Source organism: Scleropages formosus, chromosome 12 (assembly GCF_900964775.1).
Source record: "Scleropages formosus chromosome 12, fSclFor1.1, whole genome shotgun sequence".
NCBI classification, from domain to species: Eukaryota; Metazoa; Chordata; class Actinopteri; order Osteoglossiformes; family Osteoglossidae; genus Scleropages; species Scleropages formosus.
In genome coordinates, this window is record NC_041817.1 from 17538945 (window position 1) to 17560631 (window position 21687).

The window sequence follows — 21687 nt, forward strand, 5'->3', positions numbered from 1 at the left end:
CAGGCCGCACCACATTCCCAGCCCTCAAAGACAATCACAAGTATGTCTCGCATGCATTCCCTGCATTCCAAGAGTGCCACCCAGCAGGCCATCCCACAGTTACCTCCAAACGCACCAACATCTCAAGCAAGCTGGGCAACACTACAGTAGAGTGACAAAGCCCATAATGGGTAGAGTTATGACATAGCTTCACAGTTAGCTAGACAAACATCAGGAAAACTAAAACTGTGTAAGCGTAAAACAGAAACATGAGGAACGCAAAGTAGAGTTCTCCCTGAAGATCAAAATGCACAGTAGTGCCAAGAACACTCATAAAACAACCTCCAAGAAAAGCCAGTCAGTCATTCAGCTCAGAAAAAGCCGGTCATTTAAAACCATGAACCTTTAAAAGACACAAGTGGTTTGGGGGGAGGAAGCCAATTTAACGCAACAAGACCTATGTGAAAACCTTAGATCCAACACCAAGCTGTATTTCTTGGAAGTGGGCCTGCTTTTGTCTATGTAGAATCCTGTAGAACAGGAAGTCCTCTCTGCACCATTCCTGGTGACATCACTGGGATAAAGAGTGAGTGTGCAACAGCCATGCAGCACATGCCCGTGTAACAAGAACAGCTTCTTTCAGTCTCTAAGTAAAAGTCTGACAAGCACCCATTCATTAATGGGCCAGTTGTGGAGGGAGGCACACCCTGATGTTCCTCAAGATAGTTTTGGGTCAAACCAGCTCAACCCAGAGAAACAGTCAAGACTCCGATAAACACACAGTGAAAAGGACAAAGTGAAGCACCGACCGCCACGTGATCCTAAGATCCAAGCTGTTACACGACCATAATAGCCCCCTGACATCAGTGAAATGCAGCTATCCATTTATCAAAGCAACTGTTAGTTCTCTCTCTCTCTCTCACACACACAAAAGTTTTCTTTGGCATTAACAAGCAACTTACTAACTTCAGATGACTGTGCTCTTCATTCATCTGAGTTGGAAACACTGGAAGTAGAAATCCAAAAAAGAAGAATCTTGATAATTTAGAGGATCAGTTCACCTTCCTGCATCCGCTCAAGCCACGAAGACTTAATGCCCCTCATGTGATCTTCTCCCACCCAGTACAGCTGCTCTTCCTACAGTCTTCCAACCCCTGTCACATGACCCTTCCTGTTGTAGCCTGCTAAAGAGGATCCTATGACCTGGCCCTCATCCTGAGCTAAAGCTTACAGACATCTCTAACCCACTTCTTCCCATCCTTGTAGCACTAATTATGGATGACACCATACCAGAGTCTCACTCTAGTATGACCCAAGTTTACGAGTCACAGTTGATCCTATTTTAATCTACAATAATTAAAGTTTTGTCAAACAATTTGGCATTCACTGCCCAGAGATCCATCATGACAGAATATGCAAAAGACGACTGAACAACGTGCAGATCTTTTCATATCTAAACAGCCATTGCTACTCTTGTACCAAGGAACAATTTTGTAGCTGCACAACACTTGAAGGTTAGTTTAATACATCAGTCCTTGTGCAAGAGTTGCTGGTCCTAGTTAGAACTTGCAGTACATTATGTTTATTTTTATTCATTTAGCAGATGTTTTTCTCCAGAGTGACTTCCAATGAACTCTGTAGTGTTATCAGCCTACACCTTATTCACCAAGGTGATTTACACTGCTAGATACACTACTTACAATGGGTCACTCATCCATACACCAGTGAAACACACTTTCTCTCTATCACACACACACACACACACACACACACACACACACACACACACACACACACACACACACAGAATATGGGTGACTTTTTCCAAGAGTCACCAATCCAACTGAACAGCATGTCTTTGGAAACTGGAGCACCCAGAGAAAACCCACGCAGGAGAGAACATGCAAACTCCACACAGACTGAGCAGGGACTGAACCCACGTCCTCTCACATCACCCAGGCGCTGTGAGACAGCAGTGCTACTCGCTATGCCACCATGTCACCCAGTAATACTCTTGACCCCAGTAGAAAATCTAACAACTGGGCAAACAGAACTGCTTACACAAGTAAACAAGGATCACCACACTTTGCACTACCAGGTAATGCCAGGAAGAATCATCATCATCTAATGGGGATTTTTTCCTAGGACACTGAATCCACAGAGCACCATTACTGTTTAAGATGCAATGCATTCAAGAAGTTTCAACCACAAAAGTATTAACCATGTATAACCTGATTTAGTGAAAGGAAGAATAAAAGATGAGGTATGCGACAGATTTTAACATGTATTTGGTATTTCCACAACATCTGTTTTATGGGTAGGGGGTTGAGAATAATAATAAATTTTCTCAAAAACAACACACAGGCTGGTGATAAAGGGCAGACTTTAACCAGTGAATTTTTTCTGGCTACAACTTCCATAAGGAGTCTTACAGCTGTATCCAAGCAAAAAGTACTTAACCCAAGTTGTCTAAACAAAAGTATCCAATTATGGAAAAATACCACCTAAGGAACACGATTACAGCAACAACTTCAATGAGAGAGGGTTGGACCTACACTTTCAGAACCACACCTACCAACAGTGGAAGAGACTGGGTTCTTCACAAAATGGCTTATGTCACCATGTCGACAGCATTTATAGCACAGACAAGGGTTGGTCTGAGCAAGGGCGAGGCCCTCAGTGGCTTGACGGCCTTTCTGGCGATATCCGGAGAACCTCGCACTTCTTGAAAACACAACATCTTGATGGGAACATAAGCCTAGAAACTGCTGGGGGGGATTAAAATAAATAAATGTCACCTCTGACACACACACTATATAATTATCAATCCACTTGCTCATTTCTATGAAAGTTAATATTCATAAGAAGCTAATGTTGGCTCTTCTGCTTCCACCATTGCTACCCCCCCCCCCCTTTCTCTGGCAGTGCAGAAGCAGATTAAACTGTAACCAAGAAACAAAATGGATAATCTGCTTGGGTAAATATGTGAAACCACAGCAGTTTCTCCTGCTTTTCCCTTCAATACCTTTAATCCCTCAGATGCATTCCTCCAGCTTCTTTTCAAAATAGCTTCCCTAAAAAGTTACAGCTTAAAAAAAAAAAAGACAACCAAAAAAAAGCATACATGAAATAAAAATCTGAGCCACTTTTGGGGCTCTCTGCAAAGGAACACAGCCTGCAAGGGTACGGCTCAGCTTTTAGCTGAAGTGGAACGAAACCCCAAAAACAGAGTCCTGTTTCTGTGGCTTTCACCAACGAAAGCAGCCGCAGACAAGAAAAACAGCTGTGAATACCATGGCAGTCTGGCCATCTCCAGATCAGCACTGTGACAGATCTGGATCCTCACGGAGAGCGGACAGTGACACAACTGTGCAAAAACAGGCCTGCAAACCTGAAAGCTCCTCTTCGCACACAGCCATGGGTGCCAGAATAAGAATGCCCCTTCAGTAAAACCCCCTTACACTACACTTACACGTGCTCTATATTTCAGTGTTCGGCAGACACAGCACTACTATTTTGCAGAGTCCCTTTTTGTGAACTCCTAGACAGGAAAACAGAAAGACAGTTCAGTCTCACGAATAGTGGAGAGACATCCCCAAACAGACTTACAGATGCCCAGTCCAGCACTACAGTTTGCAAGGAAGAACACTGGCTACAGCCCACAGTTAATAATTAAATCAGGGAGTGTGAGCACCTTGATTTGAGCACAGAAGCATTAGGGTTGGGTGTAAAGAGATATGGCACCCGTCCAGTCAGCAGCAGAATGGATGACACAGCGACTCAAGACCGATCTCCAGAAAGCAAAGCAAAGGGGTAGCAGAAAGCAGTGTGCTGAAAAGGACACTGTTACCAGGTACAAGAGTGAGCCTGGTGCTCAAAAGCATCCAATGTGCCACTGTAGGAGTAAAAGCAAAGGAAAGAAAGACAACACCAGCTGAAGTAACAGTACAAGATGAGCTGCTGAGTGGGGCCGCTCGGAAATCACGGTATGGAGTAGAGGCCTGAAATTAGCACTGGTAATTCTCAAAGAAAACAAAAATGATGCTGCATCTTAAATAAAATGTCTCTCTCAGGTATAGTAGTACAGTTCAATCTGCATGGAGTTTCGGGGAAAAAAAAAAAGTCAGAGGTTTCAGACTTCAGAAAATACAATTACTGCAATGAGGGGAAAAATGTGTATGGCACCCAGCTTTTGGCATGACACTGCAAAACTAAACTCTTTGTTTCTACTATGTGACAGAATTGTGATATCACCACCACACACACACACACACACACACACACACACACACACACACACACACACACAGTCCAGCAGCAGCAATTCCTGAACTGAGGTGGCAGCAAACAGGCCACACCTATGTGAAGAAACCATCTAGACTGGAGTTGACCTTTAATACCAGTTTGGAAGCAGACAGAACAAGAGACAAGGAAGGTCTCAAGCTCTATTACACATCCAATAATTTAGCTCTGGAAGACTTGCGATGAGATTAAATTAGTTCAGCTAAAGAAACACAGGAGGAATAGAAAACCAACCACAAAAACAGTTCAGAGGCTGGACTGGCAATCTTTCAACTTGAGTCTTACAAACAATGAGAATGAGAACTGATTGGAATAAAGTGCATTCCAAACTGGAGCACCTGACTGTTGTACAGTGATGTTTTCACTGGTCAATGATAGAACAACAACTCATAGCTGGTGTGACACACAGCTGGCCAATGGCTTGAATTCAGCTGTGTTTACATAATAGCAAAATTCAGAGTCAAGGGGAGGGGTGGGTGTTTTCCTACCTGCACTTCCAAGTTTTTTCGGTTATCAGTCTTATCCATTTATGTACTGCTGCCAAGTAGAAACTTTCTGGATCTGAGACCACATGTTTACTACAGTTCAGGTGAGGACTTCATCTAGGCCTATAAAAAAAGGTTGCCAAACTGCACAAAGAGCATAAGATAGACATCGCCAACCTGTTCTTCCACCTACACAATCAACAGAAATATCTTGTGACCTGTTCTGGTTTTAACTTTAATGCATCCATCCATTACTCGTCTTGGTCCTCAGCCTATCCAAGAAGGGTATGGTGTGGTATAGGGTACCCTTTTCACAGGATGCCAGTCCTTCACAGGGCAGTGAGATTTATACACTCATACACACAAAGAGCAATTCAAAGTCTCCATCTCACCTTAATCAAACATCTTTGCACCGTGGAAAGAAGACAGTATCTTTAGGAAACCAATTAAAACATGGGAAGTACATGGAAACTCAATACAGGCTGAACCAGATTTAAACCTTGTCCAAACCTGCAGCCCTGGAGATGCATTAACCCATTTCCCCATCCACTAATAGTTCTGTGGGTACCAGGCCAATACAATAGAAGCAAAACCGTTATTAGAAAGACAAAGCAGTTCAGCTGCTGTACCAAAAAACACATGCAAAATTATGACTCATCCAATTTTAAAAAAAATAAATAACTACTGCTAGAGATATGAATATGAGAATGCAAATTCAGTGCAGGGACAGTTAAACCAGGCACAGCAGAACAAAAATATGAAGTAAAATGAGAATAAGAGAACAGAGAAGCCAAATTATAAATTCAAGACCACTATTATTATTCATATTTAGTATAATGTACTAGAATTTCATGTTTGTCCGGTGTATATTACATAACGTGCCGCTGAGTGTGTGTGCGCGCGCGAGCACCTTGAACCTTGTGCGTGCACGCGCAGACACAGGGGGACCTCTCTGGGGGGTTGCCACCGGCAGACCTCGCCTGAGCGCACAGTGCGATAATGATGTCCTCCAGAAGCCTTAAATCCCAGTTGGCTGTGCACTGGCAGGATTAATGTGCTCAAATACCGAGGCGCTGTGAGGAAATGCGGTCGCTACTCGCGAGTCGAGTGCCTTCACGCAGCAAACCGGTGGCAGCTTCACGCGCACGCGACACTCAGACTGACGACGACGACGCGTGCAGAAGCGGACTCCCCCTTCCAAGGTGAAGGCTTTGCCCTCCGCGTGAATAAAAGGATGCGCGCGCGAGCTGCTCGCGCCGCCGCGCTACTGGCATTACAACATCTTCCACAGGGCCAGCGAGTGAGGGAAATCTCTGGGAAATACACACCGCCACGAGGCGCCCCTCGCTCACGCCCCGCGCCCAGCCCGCGTCAGAGCGCGTTCCTGCCAAGGGTTTAACGCAGCGGTTTGTGAGGGGTGTACACTACACATACACACACATACCGCAATGGAGCAGGCCGCCGTATACAGTGTGCGGCTTTACAGATACAGGCAGAGGAATAAAACGAAAAATATTGGCCTATTCACGCATTTCAATATCAATACCCCCACGCGTTAATTTTTTCAGCACTGTCATTTGTGTTAACATTTTCCAATCATTTAAGTAAAAAACAAAAACACACACACAAAAATGTCGACCAAGGTAAAAATCCAGAATCAGAGACATCATCATCGGGGTGTCTACGGAGCTCACATGACACAGTTACCTCTGAACACGAAGCCGTACACGACACGACACATGACATGCAAACGAACACACATCTATTATCACATATTTTAAACACCCACACACACACACACAGCCCTTCCTCCCCGGTTCCGGCACAGCTGGTGATGAAGGGGAGCTCTTTACCTTACTGCAGTACAGCATCCACACCTCGTAGAGTCTCTCGTTCGAGGCCATTCTCCCCCCGGCGCGCGCGCGCACAAGGCGGCAGGCAGCGCGTGCCTTGCCGCGCGAGCCCCGCTACACGGCTCTCCGCCAGCACACGCTCATCCCGGTGCGCTCGATCGAAACGTTTTACAGTCGTCCGGTATTACCGCGAGCACCGGCGGATAAATGGAAAAACGGAACACGACTCGATGCGTTGTTCTTCTTAGGTGAAGAAAATTAACATCGAATTCCACAGTCGGGTTTGTTTAGTTTTCCCAGTGGGAGTGGGGCGACTCGGGTTGCGGGGGAGCGGGGCTCGCGGTGCTTCTGTGGACGGATTCCTTCATGAATTACTCATTGACAGGTAGACAGGCTGGCAGGTCGAGAGACTCGTATTTCCTTAGAGCAGCATCGGCGATCTGTCAGTTCACACGGGCTCTTCTCCAGTTCCTCTTCCGTGTGTGTGTGTCCGTGTCCAAACGAGCTCAACAGGCGAAACTGTGGAGGTAAAAAGAAGAAAAAAAAAAAAAAAAAAAACAAATGAAGGTAAAAGAAAAGGGAAAAAAAAAGGAGTGACACTGAAACGAGGACCACAGCTTCCCAGAAAGCAAAGAGTCCAAATTCCCAGTGGTGAGGGAATGAAACTTAACTCTTCACATTCCGAACACAACCCCACATGACAGTTCAGGAAACCAGTTTACCTGCGAACAAGCGTACTGAAGAAAAAAACCAAAACAAATAAATAACCTTGACTTTTATTTATAGACAGCTGTGATGCTAGCCCTGTAATAATTCGGTGCTAATCGGAATGACAGTTCAAGTACACTTACATGTCTGAGTAAAAGTAACCATAACCTAACTGCAAACATAACCACACCCAGGTGATCCAGATGTTCAACTGAGTTAAAACGGTTAAAAAGAAAACTCCACCGAAATGATCGCCTACCTCCTGTATACTATACTTATTGTCATTTTTGTTCTCTAATTTTTGTAAGGAAAATAAGAAGTTCGATACATAGAACTAAGTCGACAATGCAGAGAAAAGTATGACAGCTCTATAAAAAAATATATATATAACCTATCCGATATACGAGTTATTGCATTATTGGTAAAACGGTCAATCCAAAAGAAAAGCATCAGTGACAGTTGTTACATTGTACTAACTCAACTTAGCGATAGTGGGAAAGTTAGTAGGTCCAGCTGACACACAACGTCTGCTAAAGTTCTGTCGTGTCGAGTCGCGTAAAATGATGTAGAGTAATTAGTTAGATATATTATATAGCAGAAAGAAGGCAAATCAGCTCCAGACAAACTTAAACACGGCAGCAAGCAGCAGTGAACCACAGCGGTAACACCGCACACACTCGGTTGCTGTTTTTTACTCTCTAACGAAGAGAAAATCCTCCAAAACAAGCCCGCAACGATCAAAATTGTCTGCAATGATCCTAAACGTAAAACAACCACAAACCGACCTGCCAAACAGGTGACCTAGACCGTCAGTGCCGTGGTGGAAGCGCCGAACCCTCACGGCCGCACGGTGAAGGAACCCACTATAAGCGAACGGCCACAGCGACGTTTCTTCGACTCTTTACGAGCTGATATTTGCGACACTATTCTGTTCATTTACGGCGATGGTGTCGCGACGGCTCCGCACGGTTGCTAAGGGTGGATCTCGGTTGCTAGGGTCCAGAAAGTCAGGTCGACGCGGATTGGTTGGTCGTACAGCAGAAGCCCGAATCTGCACTCGTGCCCAAACTGGCCACGGATGCGGTACTGCGTAAACCCGTCAGTTTATTGGAAGTGTTCTGCTTCGCCCGGGAGTTTTTCCACATTTGCTCTATGTCAGTTATAATATGTAACAAATGGTGTAATAGAAACAAACAGCATATTGGAAAGCTTAAAAACATTTCTTTACTTTTCAAAAGTTTGCGAGTAATGAAACATGTTAAAGCAATAATAAATATAAATATTGTTCTTTGTGTTCCTCATGTGGAGGGGGTGCGGTGGTGCGGTGGTGCGGTGGTGCAGTGGGTTAAACCATGGTCCTGCTCTCCGGTGGGTCTGGGGTTCGAGTCCCGCTTGGGGTGCCTTGCAACGGACTGGCGTCCCGTCCTGGGTGTGTCCCCTCCCCGTCCGGCCTTACACCCTATGTTACCGGGTAGGCTCCGGTTCCCCGTGACCCTGTATGGGACAAGCGGTTCTGAAAATGTGTGTGTGTGTGTGTTCCTCATGTGGGATTCTGAGTGTCATGCAAATATTCAAGTCAAAATACACTCAGAAACCGGAAGCTGCCACAGCGGTCCGTGGGTGACACTTACTGAAAGTTTGTAACGTGAAAGCCACTGTGGAGAACGCCTCCTTCAGCTCACATGATTTGTTTTCTGTACGGATTTACACTTCTGCGTTTTTTGGACATGAAATAAGCTACTATTTTCAGTACAGAAGTGGATCGACGTCAGTGCTGAAAACAGCCAGCAACCGGCTCCGGATCAACCGCTACCCTGCTGCACAGGAAAAGCGGTTGATGAAAATGGAATGAAAAGTATTAACAGCAGTGTAAAAGTGACCTGACCATTCAACTGGCACATGAAGTCCTGGTTTTGACCAATTTAAACTGCATCACAAAGCTTTGCTGTCTGTAAACTCATGTAGTCAAATATGGCGCCAGCCGAGTGGCAGCTTGTTGCAGCACATTTATTTATTATTCCTCCAGCTGTATATATAATTGTACATATTTTTTTTTCTTGTATTTTTCCACTTGTTTTATATTTTTTATATTGCAAGTATTTTAAGACTTGTATTCTGCTGCTGTAACATAATAATTTCCCTTGAGGGATCTATCTATCTATCTATCTATCTATCTATCTATCTATCTATCTATCTATCTATCTAATTAAAACAGGATTATAGATTGTATGTAAATCACATGTAAGGGTTTTCTACAAAGAGGATGATATGAACATCTTCTTGCTTTGTTTCACTCTTAGTCATTTTAAAGATGTACAGCAGACATTATTCAGTTTTTGTACTTCTGTTACGTTAACTGGCGGAACCCAGAGCAATCCGCTCACTCTGTCCCTGAAGCAGGCCTCACATTAGCTGCCCCACCTCGGGTGCCTCGCTTTCTCTGGGTTCGCATTCTTCTCAAGTGGTTCAGAGCCCTTGCCTGGGCCCGGATGGACACCAGGTCCTCAACAACTCCGTGCTTTTACCCCTGTCAACACCTCTGTGCCAGAAACACCGAGTACTTTTTTATTCACTTGCTCAGATTTAACTCTTTGTCATTCGGACGTTGACGTTATGAAAGATACAGGACAAAATTCTAGGAAAACAGAGCAGAAGAACTCAGTCATGCTTTTTAACTATACATATTAAAGTAAATTTCAGAAAACTAACCTAGGACGTATGTTTTATAGCGATGAGTCACTTTTGGCAGGTAGTCTGCAGTGTTTTGAGATTCTTTAGTGTTACGCAGGAGGTGTGGTGGCACAGCAGGTTTGGCCCGTCTTGCTGTCTGGTGGGGCTGGGGTTCGAGTCCTGGCTGGGGTGCCTTGTGACGAACCGGTGTCCTGTCCTGGGTGTGTCCCCTCCTCCTCCAGCCTTGTGCCCTGTGTTGCTGGGTTAGGCTCTGGCTCACTGTGTGTGTGTGGGAGAGTCATCAAAGCAGAGCTTCACCACCCATACAATTTGCACTCTTAAGAAGACAAGATGCTCTTTCTGTATGTGTGGTACAAAATACTTATTCAGCCCCTGAAATACTGTGTAAGATGGTGAAACACATCTACTGCAGCATATACTACTGTTAGTGACCAATAGTAGTGATGATATGTACACTGTTGTTTCACTTTAAATGACTTAAAAGGCATCAGAATCACATTCACTTTGTACATTTTCCTGGCTGCAGTACAGAGAATTAGATGAACCACCACTATGATTGTGTATATTTTTCTTATTTGAACCACCTGTATGATTATGTCTTCATGCTTGTGTGTTATGTATGAAAGAGAGGTTAAAAATAATAAAAGGGTAGCATTGTAGATAAAAATAAAGTCTTCTGCAAGAAGTTTAACCTGCATTGCTTCAAATCATTAAACTATTGGCTATTCTGGATGAAATACTTGACCAATTTCAAAATCGAATACATTTACAATTATTCATTTAGCAGATGCTTTTCTCCAAAGCAATGTACTGTATATCTCACAGAAAATACAATGTGTGCATTACATTAGTAGAAAGAGAGACTTAGATGCAGACGTGTGATTGTAAAGCACAGTTAGTTTGTTACTTTCCAACATATGAACCAATGTACATCACACGAGTATCTGTATAAAATTTTCTGAATATCAGCAATTCCTAATCACATTCCTATTTTTTTTCAGTTAAGCATTTACATTACACAAGTAGCTGCATGAAAGTTTACCTGTTATTCTACAATTATGATCTCAAAGTTATAGACCATGAACACTTATACATTACATGAACTTAAGAGATCATGGGACTAGTGAGCCCAGAAGAGGTGAGTTTTAAGACCCTTCTAAAATGTAGACAGAGATTCAGCAGTTCTGAGCGAGAGAGGGAGGTCATTCCACAATATCGGAACCACAATAAAATCTAATAAACTCAAGACACGCATTACAGTTGAAACGTTGTCTGACCTTTTGCCAGACACTAAGTGTATTTAGAGATACGCTGTATGAAGTGGTTCCTTACTTGCGCTGGCATTGATGTCTATAAACAAGAGAGCTTCTCACTGAAGAACCTGTTTCACTGGACTTGCATTGTTTGTAGATAGGATATTATCAGTTCTCATACTCACTATACTAGTCCAGTCATCCTCACAAGTTTTCATATGTCGACAGAAATGCAATGTTTTAATTAACTCAATAAATTAACTAAAAATTCAGCAGAAGAGTGATATAACAATAACCTCAGTTTACATTTATATTTACATTTATTTATTTAGCAGATGCTTTTCTCCAAAATGACTTCCAAGGGATACTGTGTAGTGTTACCAGCCCACACACCTTATTCACCAAGGTGACTTACACTGCTAGGTACACTACTTACAATGAATGAGTGGAACACACTCTCTCCGTCACTCACACATAGCTGTACACGGCTCATTGCTACGGAAACTCTGTTTTGTTTGTTTGTTTTGTCTGTTTAAGTGTAACTTGATTCACATCAGTGCCATTTCATAGCATTTCATATTTCATAGTGGAGTAGCCCTTTCAGATGCTTAGATAACAGAAAAATTGGAAAACCACACCAAACTTAATACCCTTTTCCATTGCAGGTCTTAATTTTCAAAAATGTCCAATTAAAAAAGTGTTATATTTTTTGGACAACAAATTGCGCTGCTGTTTTTTTGGTAAAGTATATTGGGAGTGCTTGCTGCCCAATGTGCCCAGTTGCACAGGTGGACCTAAGTCTAAGTAAGAGTATATTTGCCTCTCTGTAGTCTACTGGTGTCTGGGGTTCGAGTCCTGTTTGGGGTGCCTTGCAGCGGGCTGGCATCCCACCTAGGGTGTGTCAGGTTAGGCTCCGGCTTGTTGCAACCCTGTTTGGGATAAGTGGTTGTAGACATTGTGTGTGTAGTCTAGTGGTGTGGTTTTCGTGAAAACAAACAATCCTGAGCCGAACACAGCTGAGAGTTTAATACTGTTTTTTGTGTATCAGGCTTGTAGAAGGACTCGCAAAGATCTACTCTGGGTACAAATCCTGGGCGACATTGTCATTCCTTGACCGAGAAAAAAAATCTTGGTAACCCAGAAGAACAGATCAGACTGAGACATTTAAAAAGAAAAACCAAATACACTTACTAACTGGACCAGTGGAGTTATTTAAAGGTAAAGCTGATTTGACATTCTAAGACATGGATATAATACAACATGGACAGGTATTTGCCCAGATGCTCTGAGGATCTTAAACACATCGTGTAGTATCCCCCAACACCATGGGTGAGGGCACATTGCTTCGATGCACATTTCACCCACACCTAAAGCCATCGTGAAACACCCCCCCACCCAACACCAACACATAACTTATGACTTCCTGAGAGCTCTATCTCCCCCATCACAATGAGCTCAGTCATCTTCATGCATGCAGTTGTAGATTTGCTCCTTTGGTCCTGTTGGAGAAGGAAGGCTGGTTCTCCTGGAGACAGAATTACCATCCACATGGGTACAAACAGCCACAACCACATGCTGGTGGGTACAAAGACAGACCGATCAAACTAACTATAGACATGTATGGTTCTAACGGACCAAAGTGAGAGATATCCAAACAGGTGAGTACTCTGATATATCATACTAAATAACTGCTACCAGCACCTTTTGAAAACGTTCAGAGGAGAGTCACATTAGTAATCTTTCAGAAATGAGTAGCTTTACCATCCATAATTAAGAGATAATTTTCCACTGCTGCAGAAACAGGTGATTCAGGGGTATATATAATAATATTTAATCTCAAGCTTTCCCGGACAACCTTTAAAGCAGTTTGTAAATTAAAAGGGATTGTGATACAGTATAGTATTTAGTTTGTACACATGTATTCATTTCTTCTGCAGAAACTCTCAACAGAAGCAGAGAACATGAGGGAGGAAGCCTCATATGAGGACAGCCGCATGGTAGTCAGGCTGCCCTTTGGTAGCATACCAGCTACAGGGTGGTCATGTACCAGAGGAATGAGATGACCAAGTTCAGCATGGCTTTAGCCCTGTAATACAGCTGTATAGTTATTGGTGTATTTTACATTTACTTGCTTTCCTGCAAAGCTTTTGTAAACACTACCTAACTCATTACAATTCTACAAACATAACAACTATGACACCTGGCATATTCTATCTATTGCACATCTGTTACATACTGTGCTAAGCCTTCATTGTCCCTGTCTTTGAAATGTCCACCAGCACACCTTGCCTAGAAGGCTGTTAGCTAATGTTCTTCAGCTTTTACGTCATGGAGGACAAATACTTATAGCTGTACGTAAAGCAGAGACACAATGGACACGTCAGGACAAATAATTATATTTCTTTTTTAAAGTAGCCGGGGACTCAGTGACAGAGAAGGACAGGAGCCACCTATGGTGCTCTCAATCTACTGTAAATGTTGGAGGCTCCCCGTAAGTAGGAAGGATACTGGGAAGTAACATCGTCATACTTGATCCACCTGAGATTGCATTGCATATATGCAATGTACAGTATAAGTGTGAAGAAATATCATGTGAACAATAACGGAATATAAAACTTCTTGCGGATTTAGCTTGGCAGTTTCTTACGTAGAAATATCCTGGGTGACAAGAAATATTACCTTGTTTGTTTGCAGCATGGGGGTGTAGCAGGTAGTGCTGGTGGCTCACAGCTCCTAGGCTATGGGCTCTGAGATGGGTTGAAATCCAGGTCAGTTTGTATGAAGTTTGCATGTTTGCATGGGTATCCATGGGGAGCTCTGGTTTCTTCCAACAGTCCAAAGACTTGTTTCAGGCAAATCATTGACTCCAGATTGGTCTGTCTGTGATTACCCAGGAATGAAGTGGAATTCTGTGTAGGGGTATTCGGCCTCACACCTTGCACACCCAAATTCCGGAATCATAGGAGCAGCTGAGTACCTTTCAACATAGCCTTTCTCAATACTGAGGCTGTTGAGGGCCACATCAATCAGGAAGGGAAAGCTGAACGATTACACTTACAAAATATGCCAAGTGAGTACGTGTAAATGAATATGAATAAAGAAAAAAGGGACAAATTGATTCCAGATTACTAAAGATGGGAACTGTAAATATTTGAAGGGGATCCTGAAATATAAATAACACCAATCATCTTCCATTTATTCACAGGCTTGGATGTATGTACTTTGGATGCAGAATGTGTGTCAGTTTCACTAATGCGCTGTTTTTAAAAGATCCTACACTAACATACCCCAACACTGACAAGTCCCCAAAGGACTTTGTGTTTTTTGTGAGCTCTTTTTGTGGAAAAGGCTTTTTTAATTTTCCTATTCAAATCCCATTTGTTTTTTTAAGGTACCTTTAATAAAGGGGACACCTGGTTATCAGACTGGAAGGTCCACAAAAAGAGAGATCAAGGAGCTCTTCACTCAGAATTTTCTTAGCCTGGGGCTATGAGATGAATTTGGGGCCTGTGTAGCCTTGGAGCCTTTCAATGGGAAAAGAAAAGCATGATCCCGAAGAGGAGGGACACCAGCACAATAGGCTTAAAGCAGCCGGATGCAAAGGCTCATAAAGGTTTCTCTCTCAATGTGTGCAACAAAGAGGTGAGCCACAAGCAGACAAAAGAATCTTATAAACACTGAGAAAACGTAGCTACAATAAATTTTATTTTACAAAACAAGACTGACAGACATTTTAAAAACAAAATAAGATTATTATTTTGAAAAGCTTATACATATATATTTTATGGTCAAATATGCCAGACAACAAGTCCTTTAGACACAGATTATAAAATGGACAGATATAACAGTGTCTTCTTCAACAGTATAAAGGTAGTAATACAATAAAATGTTTTTGTATAATATCAAAGGCATCATAAGGTGGGTTTGTCACAACGTACAGCACTGCTGTTCCTATACTGGTGTCAAGACACAGTGAAAGAAGAGTAGACCATAAAACAGCGTCTGTCTGGTGAAAGACAGATCGGAACGAGGCCTCCTGGCAGTTGTACAAACCAGACCAACTGCCTTGCGCACTTCACATGTAGCTTGCAGTTTTTAATGCCATCTCCGCGGGGTTAAAGAGCTGCTTGACAGGTCTGAAGTGACATGACCATCACCTCCCTCCTTCGTTCAGGTGATGTCAGCACACCCAGGTTGACAAGAACTACACAAAAGAACTCAGGAAACTGGAAATAAAATAACATTAAAAAAACCTAGACGGGTCTGTGGTGTTGATACTCCAATAGAGGAGCTGGAAGTTGATGAGAGGCACAACTGGAGATGGGAGGGTTAGGAGAAGTCCCAAACACTGTCATGGGAGTTGGCAGAGGGGCTATGGGTGTGACAGGATGGCGCAAGAGGATGGGACACTGGTGTGTCTGGAGGGCTGGAGAGGGGCATGGCAGGATACATGAGGCTGAGGAATGAGTCTCTGGTGTGTCTCTTAACCTGCAGGTCCGAAAACACCACAAAATACAGCAGTATCAGAGCACCACTGGCATATGTACAAAAGGATACAGGTCAGAGAGCCTGTAGCACTAGGAATGAACCAATGACAAGAATGATAAAATTAATGATTAAAAATAAACCGATAAGTAATGAGTAACTGATAAATTACGCTGAACAAAGGGGATACCCACCTGTCTGAAAAAGGTGTGAGTCAACAGTGCCGTGGCAGATGGTCTGCATAACATATAAACATGATATTAGAAATGCTTGCCATGACTAAGAGAGAGTGCTGGGAAACTGAAACACTGGATGAGCATCAAGAACTCACCTTCGCTCTGGCTGCGGCTGCAGACATAACTGGACCAAGTTGTGAAGAGTGGCTGAGTGGTTCTTTGGCGCCGGGCTTTGAGGGCGGTCTGTGGTGGCATTCCGGGTTAGACTTCCTGTGGCGACACTCTCACCAATGCCGGAGTCCACACCAGAGCGGGACACCTTGAGACCCCCCATCTCACCCAGTGGAAAGGGGGCTACATCAAGCAGGCAGCAATGGGACCCACGCAGTTTCTGAAGCAGCATCTGGGTACAGGGTTGACATGGCATAGACATATGGAAGTGGGAGGTCATTAGGTATGGGGGGGTGTATGTGCTTAACGTGGATGTTTATGGATAAAATAAAACATGGAGGTAAGAGGACAATTAGTGAAGACAAAGGATACAGTGTGTGGGAGAAAGAGTGGGGTGCAGAGCATGGAAGAAACAGATGGTGCAGAGGTAGAACAGTAATGAACCTGCATGAGCCATTACCAGGGTGGGGTGTGTGTCTTGGAAGGGCACTCTCCCGCTGACCAGTTCACAGGCCACAATGCCCAGGCTGTAGATGTCTGACTTCACACCATATCCGTGCAGGTCCTGGGAGCAGAGACAGGCACCATAGTACTGCTTAACAGCAACATGTTCACAGTGCAGGTGGGGGTTCACAAGAGTGGGGTGGGATGCTTACCTGTCGGAGCAACTCTGGGCTGAGCCAGGGCAGCAAAGAGGGGCTATTCTGAGGCATATCAAACACCGTTTGCACCCTCTTCCCATCCCGCATCATGCTGTACACACTGTGGAGTCCAGACAGGTACACACGCCCATCGCCAGATAGCAGGATATGGCTGGCCTTCACACCTCTGAGACAAGGATAGGTGGGATCACATTTGTCTTTACTACCTGGGTCTCCCAAATGACCTGGTCACACTCTTAACTGCCACCTGCCTCTTACCTGTGAACATATCCCATCTCATGCAGGTACTCCAGGGCCCTCAGGACACCATGGAGTAGGTAGGCAATCAAGGACTCACTCATTCCATCTGGGAAGTAGGTCCTGAGCAAGGCATCTGCAGAGCCTGGAGAAGCAGTCAGGAGCAATACTTGGCTAAACCGCATAAAGTGTACACATGTCTTAAGAGGCGCTGTATGAGGAGGAGGAAGGAGGAAGACAAGAAAGCTCACCGTAACTCATGAGTGGTGTGAGCACCCAGAGCTGGCAGCAGAAGCTGAAGACAAGCCGCGAGGTCAGGAGATTTGGGTGGCGGAAAAGTCGGCACAGCAGCACTTCATTCTGGGTGTGAAGAAAAGGTGCAGAGCAGAAGCAGCGTGTGACTTCACAATCACAGACTCCTGGCAGGACATGACACATCAGCCACGGTAAAGCGGTAGCCCCACCAAAAGCTGCAGCAGCTCATCCTCAGTACACTCGTCCAGGTTGGTGCTCTTGACCACCACCAGCTTGTCAGTGGGCGTGTGCCGTGCCATGCACACCTGGCTCAGGTTATTGAAGCCCCGCCCTGTTTACATCACACAATGCAATGGAGAAATTGCGCAGTTTAGGGAAACGCTAAAGAACTGGAAAAGATGCAGTATATTGCGATTTCTCATCCCTCCTTGACCTTTACTTTTAAGAACTACAGAAGAAAAATTAAGTGATACATTGTCCACCTGAAGGGTTACAGTACCACTTCTTGAAAACGACAGACGTTATTCACTGGAGTCAAAGAGGTGACACCATTGTGATTTAAGAGATAATAGATAGCAGTCACAGAACTTTTTAAAAATAATAAAAAAAAACTGCATGAATTCTACAACATAGAAAGAACTGAAAACTCAGTGATGGAGAAAACAACACAGGAGAACTGGGCCCGAGACTCACCCAGCTCTGAGAGTAGCTGGTAATGAGAGGCTTCAGTGGAGAGGGATGTGATGTCATCACTGATGCCTGTCCGACTTAGGGCACATGTTGAACCATCACTGCTCTGTAGAGTTGGAAACAGGTGATACTGAAACACAGTTCCTCTCACGTTCACACTACTGGCTAACAGAGAATGAATGTGTTATGCAGTTGCACCATTACTGGGAGGGGGTGCTATGGAACAATAATGGGAGCTGATGTGGTATGTACAGGAGTTTTGGTGCTGCACAAGTAGGTACTAGACAGAAGAAAAGCTCTTGGGACTGTGCCAGGTCCTAATTATGAAGGAACTGCTCACCAGTTGTACCACTACCTGACACAGGAGGGCCCTCCAAGGCACTTTGAGCTATACTCACAGTGAACAGAAAGAGGCGCTGTTTGCTTGACTCTGTCACAGGACAGGACTGGACGTTTTTTGCTACACTATGTCGTCACGATGACGCAGCAGGTAGCGCTGGTTCCTCATAGCTCCTAGACTGTGCATCTGTGGGTTTGAATCCAGTTCAGTTTGCACAGTTTGTATATTCTCCCTGTTTGTGTGGGCTTGCCTGTGGTGTTCCAGTTCCCTCCCACAGCCGTCTTAGTCTACGAGTGGGTTACCTTGCTCTGCTGTGTAAATGTGTAGATCCTTGGAAGTAGCCTAGTGTAGTACAGTTTGCATTATAAGTCACCTTGGAGAAAGGAGTCAGGTAAATAAATAAATAAATAAATAAATAAATAAATGATACATAATAAAAATAATCTCACTGGCAATTGTTAAAGGAAAGCCCAATGCTCCAATACCAGCTGTAATTTCAGCTGTAGCTACAGGGCTCTATGGGACTGCACACATACATGAGAGGGGAAGCCTTAGGGCAGCAGAGCTCTAATGACAGGGGGTGGGGCTGTACTGACCAAGTACTGCTGGCTGATGTCCTCATAGCGATCCTCTATGCTGAAAGGCTGGACCTGGGTGTGGGAAATACAGGAGCAGTCCTGGGAGAAAGGGGGGAGGGAGAGTACGAGGCCCAGCAGGAAGGCAAACAGATGAGGGTCATCGGGTGGGGGTGGGGAGCCAGGCGTTCGGTGAACGGTCCAAAGGGAAAGGCAATGAGGAGGGGAAGGAGAGGAGGACAGTATTGAAATGGGTTTAGTGCCAGCAGTGCAATGCGAGAGAGATGCACAGAGAGTGAAAGGGGAGGAGTTTGTGAACCCCTGTCCCATCCATGGCAGACTTCCCCATTGATGAATAAAACTAGATATCCATCAATAAAATACACTGTCCACATGTCTGCCTGACCGTCGTAGGGGTCAAGATCCACTCTCAATAACAAGTAACGCATGTTCAATAGCGAACGTCTCAAATTACGACTGGCTTGAATTCTCATATTGGATCACCGACGTGTGATGTTGGTGAATTAAATTACATCGCAGTCGATTATGAGATCACAGAAGCACCCAACTGAGTGTGGACACCATGCTCACCAGGAAAGACATGGGGTCCTCGTTGCTGGTGTTCCTTTGTCCCAGGGCATCTATCCTCGAGCTCGCTGCGCTGTACACAGGAGACAGGCGCGAAAGTCAGTCCGAACCCACGGGAGACACGGCAGCAGAGCGCGCGCTCCCCTCGAGTGTCTCTGCATCGGATCCCCTCGTGTCCCCCCGCGGTCCGACGTGTCCTCGCCCGCGACAGCGACCCCGAGCGAACACCTCCTCAGCCAACTGGAGCGCCTAAAGCCGCTCGATGTCCAGGGAAGAGCTGCGGTCTCTCGGAGGGATGCGAACGCCTCGACTGGCACGCGGGCGAGGATGCGCGCAAATCGCGCGCGTCATTTTTCACACCGACAAAAGACGCCGCGATCCCTTTGTGGGAAGACGTGCGTGGTGTCGCGACTGCGTTTTGGTAGAAATGGACGCCTTCGCCCTCATCGTGCTCTTAATGACCGCGTGTGTCCGTATGCGCGGCGACACGGATGCGCTACACGCTTCGCGACGCTTTCCTCCGTTTCCATAAGTCTCCCTCCCTGTCCGTCCGATGAGCCAGAGCAGCGACGTGTCACCGCCAGGACTCGATCATGTTTTCACTGAGCGATATGACCCACTGTTATTACCTACTAACATATCTACGTGTTATTAGATACTGTGTGTATATTATTATGTACTTTTCAACCAGCGCTTATAACTCGTTATTACGTCCCGCCAATACTAATAAAATAAAATGCCATATCATATCAAGTCGATACTGTGATTTGCTGCTATTTCATGCTATGACATACTGTTATTACCAACGGCAGTGTCCTTATCAAAGGTTATTTATGCTGTTAGTGTTATTACTGTATGCTTCTCCTAATGCATACTCTTTTAATAACATGTAACCCGTTATACATTTTGTTAGTAGCAGATTATTTCATAGTTTATTAGATGTGTGTCATTTACCAACGCGTATGATGATGCTACATGACACGATGGGTATTTCTGTTCATTCAGTGCTGAGCGGAAACACACAACCCAAGGAGAGTGCGCGTGTGTGTGCGCGCGCCGGCTTTTCCTTCGTTGTCTATTTGTGTCCGTCAGTCAGTGCGCGCGTATCGTATGTGTGTTCATTCCAGTGGCTCCACGCTCCAAGTAAATCCACTGAGCCCTAGTGTCGATTATTTACAGAATCCGGGTTGGTCACCCCGTATGTCTCTATCTATGACTTTAAAGAAGAAAACGTGAAGTGATTGATTGTAAAGGACTCGATGACACGTACTCGAGCCACTGTCTGTGACGATGTCTCCGCGCTCCGACTCGACAATCAGAACAACAGCACACAACAAAGGGATCAACACAGTATTACTAAGCCGTGTAATGTATTCCAATCAATTATTCATTTCCTTCCATCGACAACAACACCAATGGGTAATCCATTTAGAAACAACACCTATGTATGTGAAGTTTTAGTGTTGCATAAAATCTCTTCTTCAAAAGGTTGATCTCATCTAATCAGTAAATATGGCAAAACAACAGCAGGTTAAACTTCAACACTGGGTCTACTTACGAACATACCATTGTTCAGCGCCGAGATTACTGTGGTTAATTTACAAGCCACTTTCCGCCTTGACACGTGAAACCAAGAAGGGAAACCGCAACTTTTCCGAAATCCAAGAATCAAAAAATATGAAGCACAGTCCAGGTCAAAGTTACGGACAGTTTTAGCAGCTCTTTTAGTGTCCCCATCTGATTTGACAGTGACGAAAATGTGACGCGACGTGCTACAAACAAACGTCTCACTATGATGACGACATCGGCGCCATTGTGGTGCCCGTAACGCTTAACAGTTAACGGTTAACAGTTGTCGTTCCATGAACAGAGCCACTCTTGTTTTCCAGTTAAGTATCTGAAACGATATACGACTAGCGTCACAGCACTTTCAACAAATAACTAAGTCGACATAGTTTTAAAAATGTAGCGGTAGCGGACACTGTTCGCCGCGTTCGTCGAGCCGGCCCGCCCCGTGTGTCCTGGAGTCGGGATACGGCTCTGCTGTCTCGCGCTCAGACGAACCGACACACAGGCGCGTTTGTGGCCTGAAGCGGTTTTCGCGGCTTTTTTTTTTTTTTTTTTTTTTCTGACAGGTATGTAGTATTTCGCAAACCTCCCTTGTCACCACCATGGTTACGGTATACTCATTGTTTTTGTTTCGAAACGACTAGATAACTTGAGATTCCTGACGAAGG

General features: G+C 44.6%; 2 protein-coding genes across 3 annotated transcripts in view; both read right to left on the minus strand.

The window, feature by feature from the left end:
- The window catches only part of nbeal1 (neurobeachin-like 1), a 36434-nt gene extending 28205 nt beyond the window's left edge, over window positions 1-8229 (minus strand). The window contains 2 exon segments of the mRNA XM_029256727.1: window positions 6620-7138; window positions 8113-8229. Coding sequence (XP_029112560.1) covers window positions 6620-6670 — 51 coding nt within the window. The 5' untranslated portion in view covers window positions 6671-7138; window positions 8113-8229.
- Window positions 8230-15041: 6812 nt separating this feature from the next.
- On the minus strand, window positions 15042-21569 carry stradb (STE20 related adaptor beta). Of its 2 annotated transcripts, none has more exons than XM_018729512.2 (12): window positions 21017-21569; window positions 19454-19523; window positions 18884-18937; window positions 17951-18053; window positions 17467-17588; window positions 17254-17362; window positions 17024-17147; window positions 16760-16931; window positions 16564-16668; window positions 16088-16335; window positions 15951-15993; window positions 15042-15759 (listed from the first exon to the last, which is right to left on the minus strand). In XM_018729512.2, the coding sequence occupies exons 2-12, from the start codon at window positions 19463-19465 to the stop codon at window positions 15601-15603; spliced, it is 1251 nt and encodes a 416-aa protein (XP_018585028.1). In that variant the 5' UTR covers window positions 19466-19523; window positions 21017-21569; the 3' UTR covers window positions 15042-15600. The 2 variants fall into 2 exon arrangements, with proteins under 2 accessions (XP_018585028.1, XP_018585027.1); XM_018729511.2 differs by having other exon boundaries at window positions 18884-18964.
- Between the last annotated feature and the right edge of the window lie 118 nt (window positions 21570-21687).

Coding starts and splice junctions, on each gene's coding strand:
- stradb (XM_018729511.2), bottom strand. Junction 18,054..18,883: donor ACATCAGCCAGCAGTACTTG/GTCAGTACAGCC, acceptor CCAACTCTACAG/AGCAGTGATGGTTCAACATG. Junction 15,994..16,087: donor CAGCCGCAGCCAGAGCGAAG/GTGAGTTCTTGA, acceptor TATGTTATGCAG/ACCATCTGCCACGGCACTGT.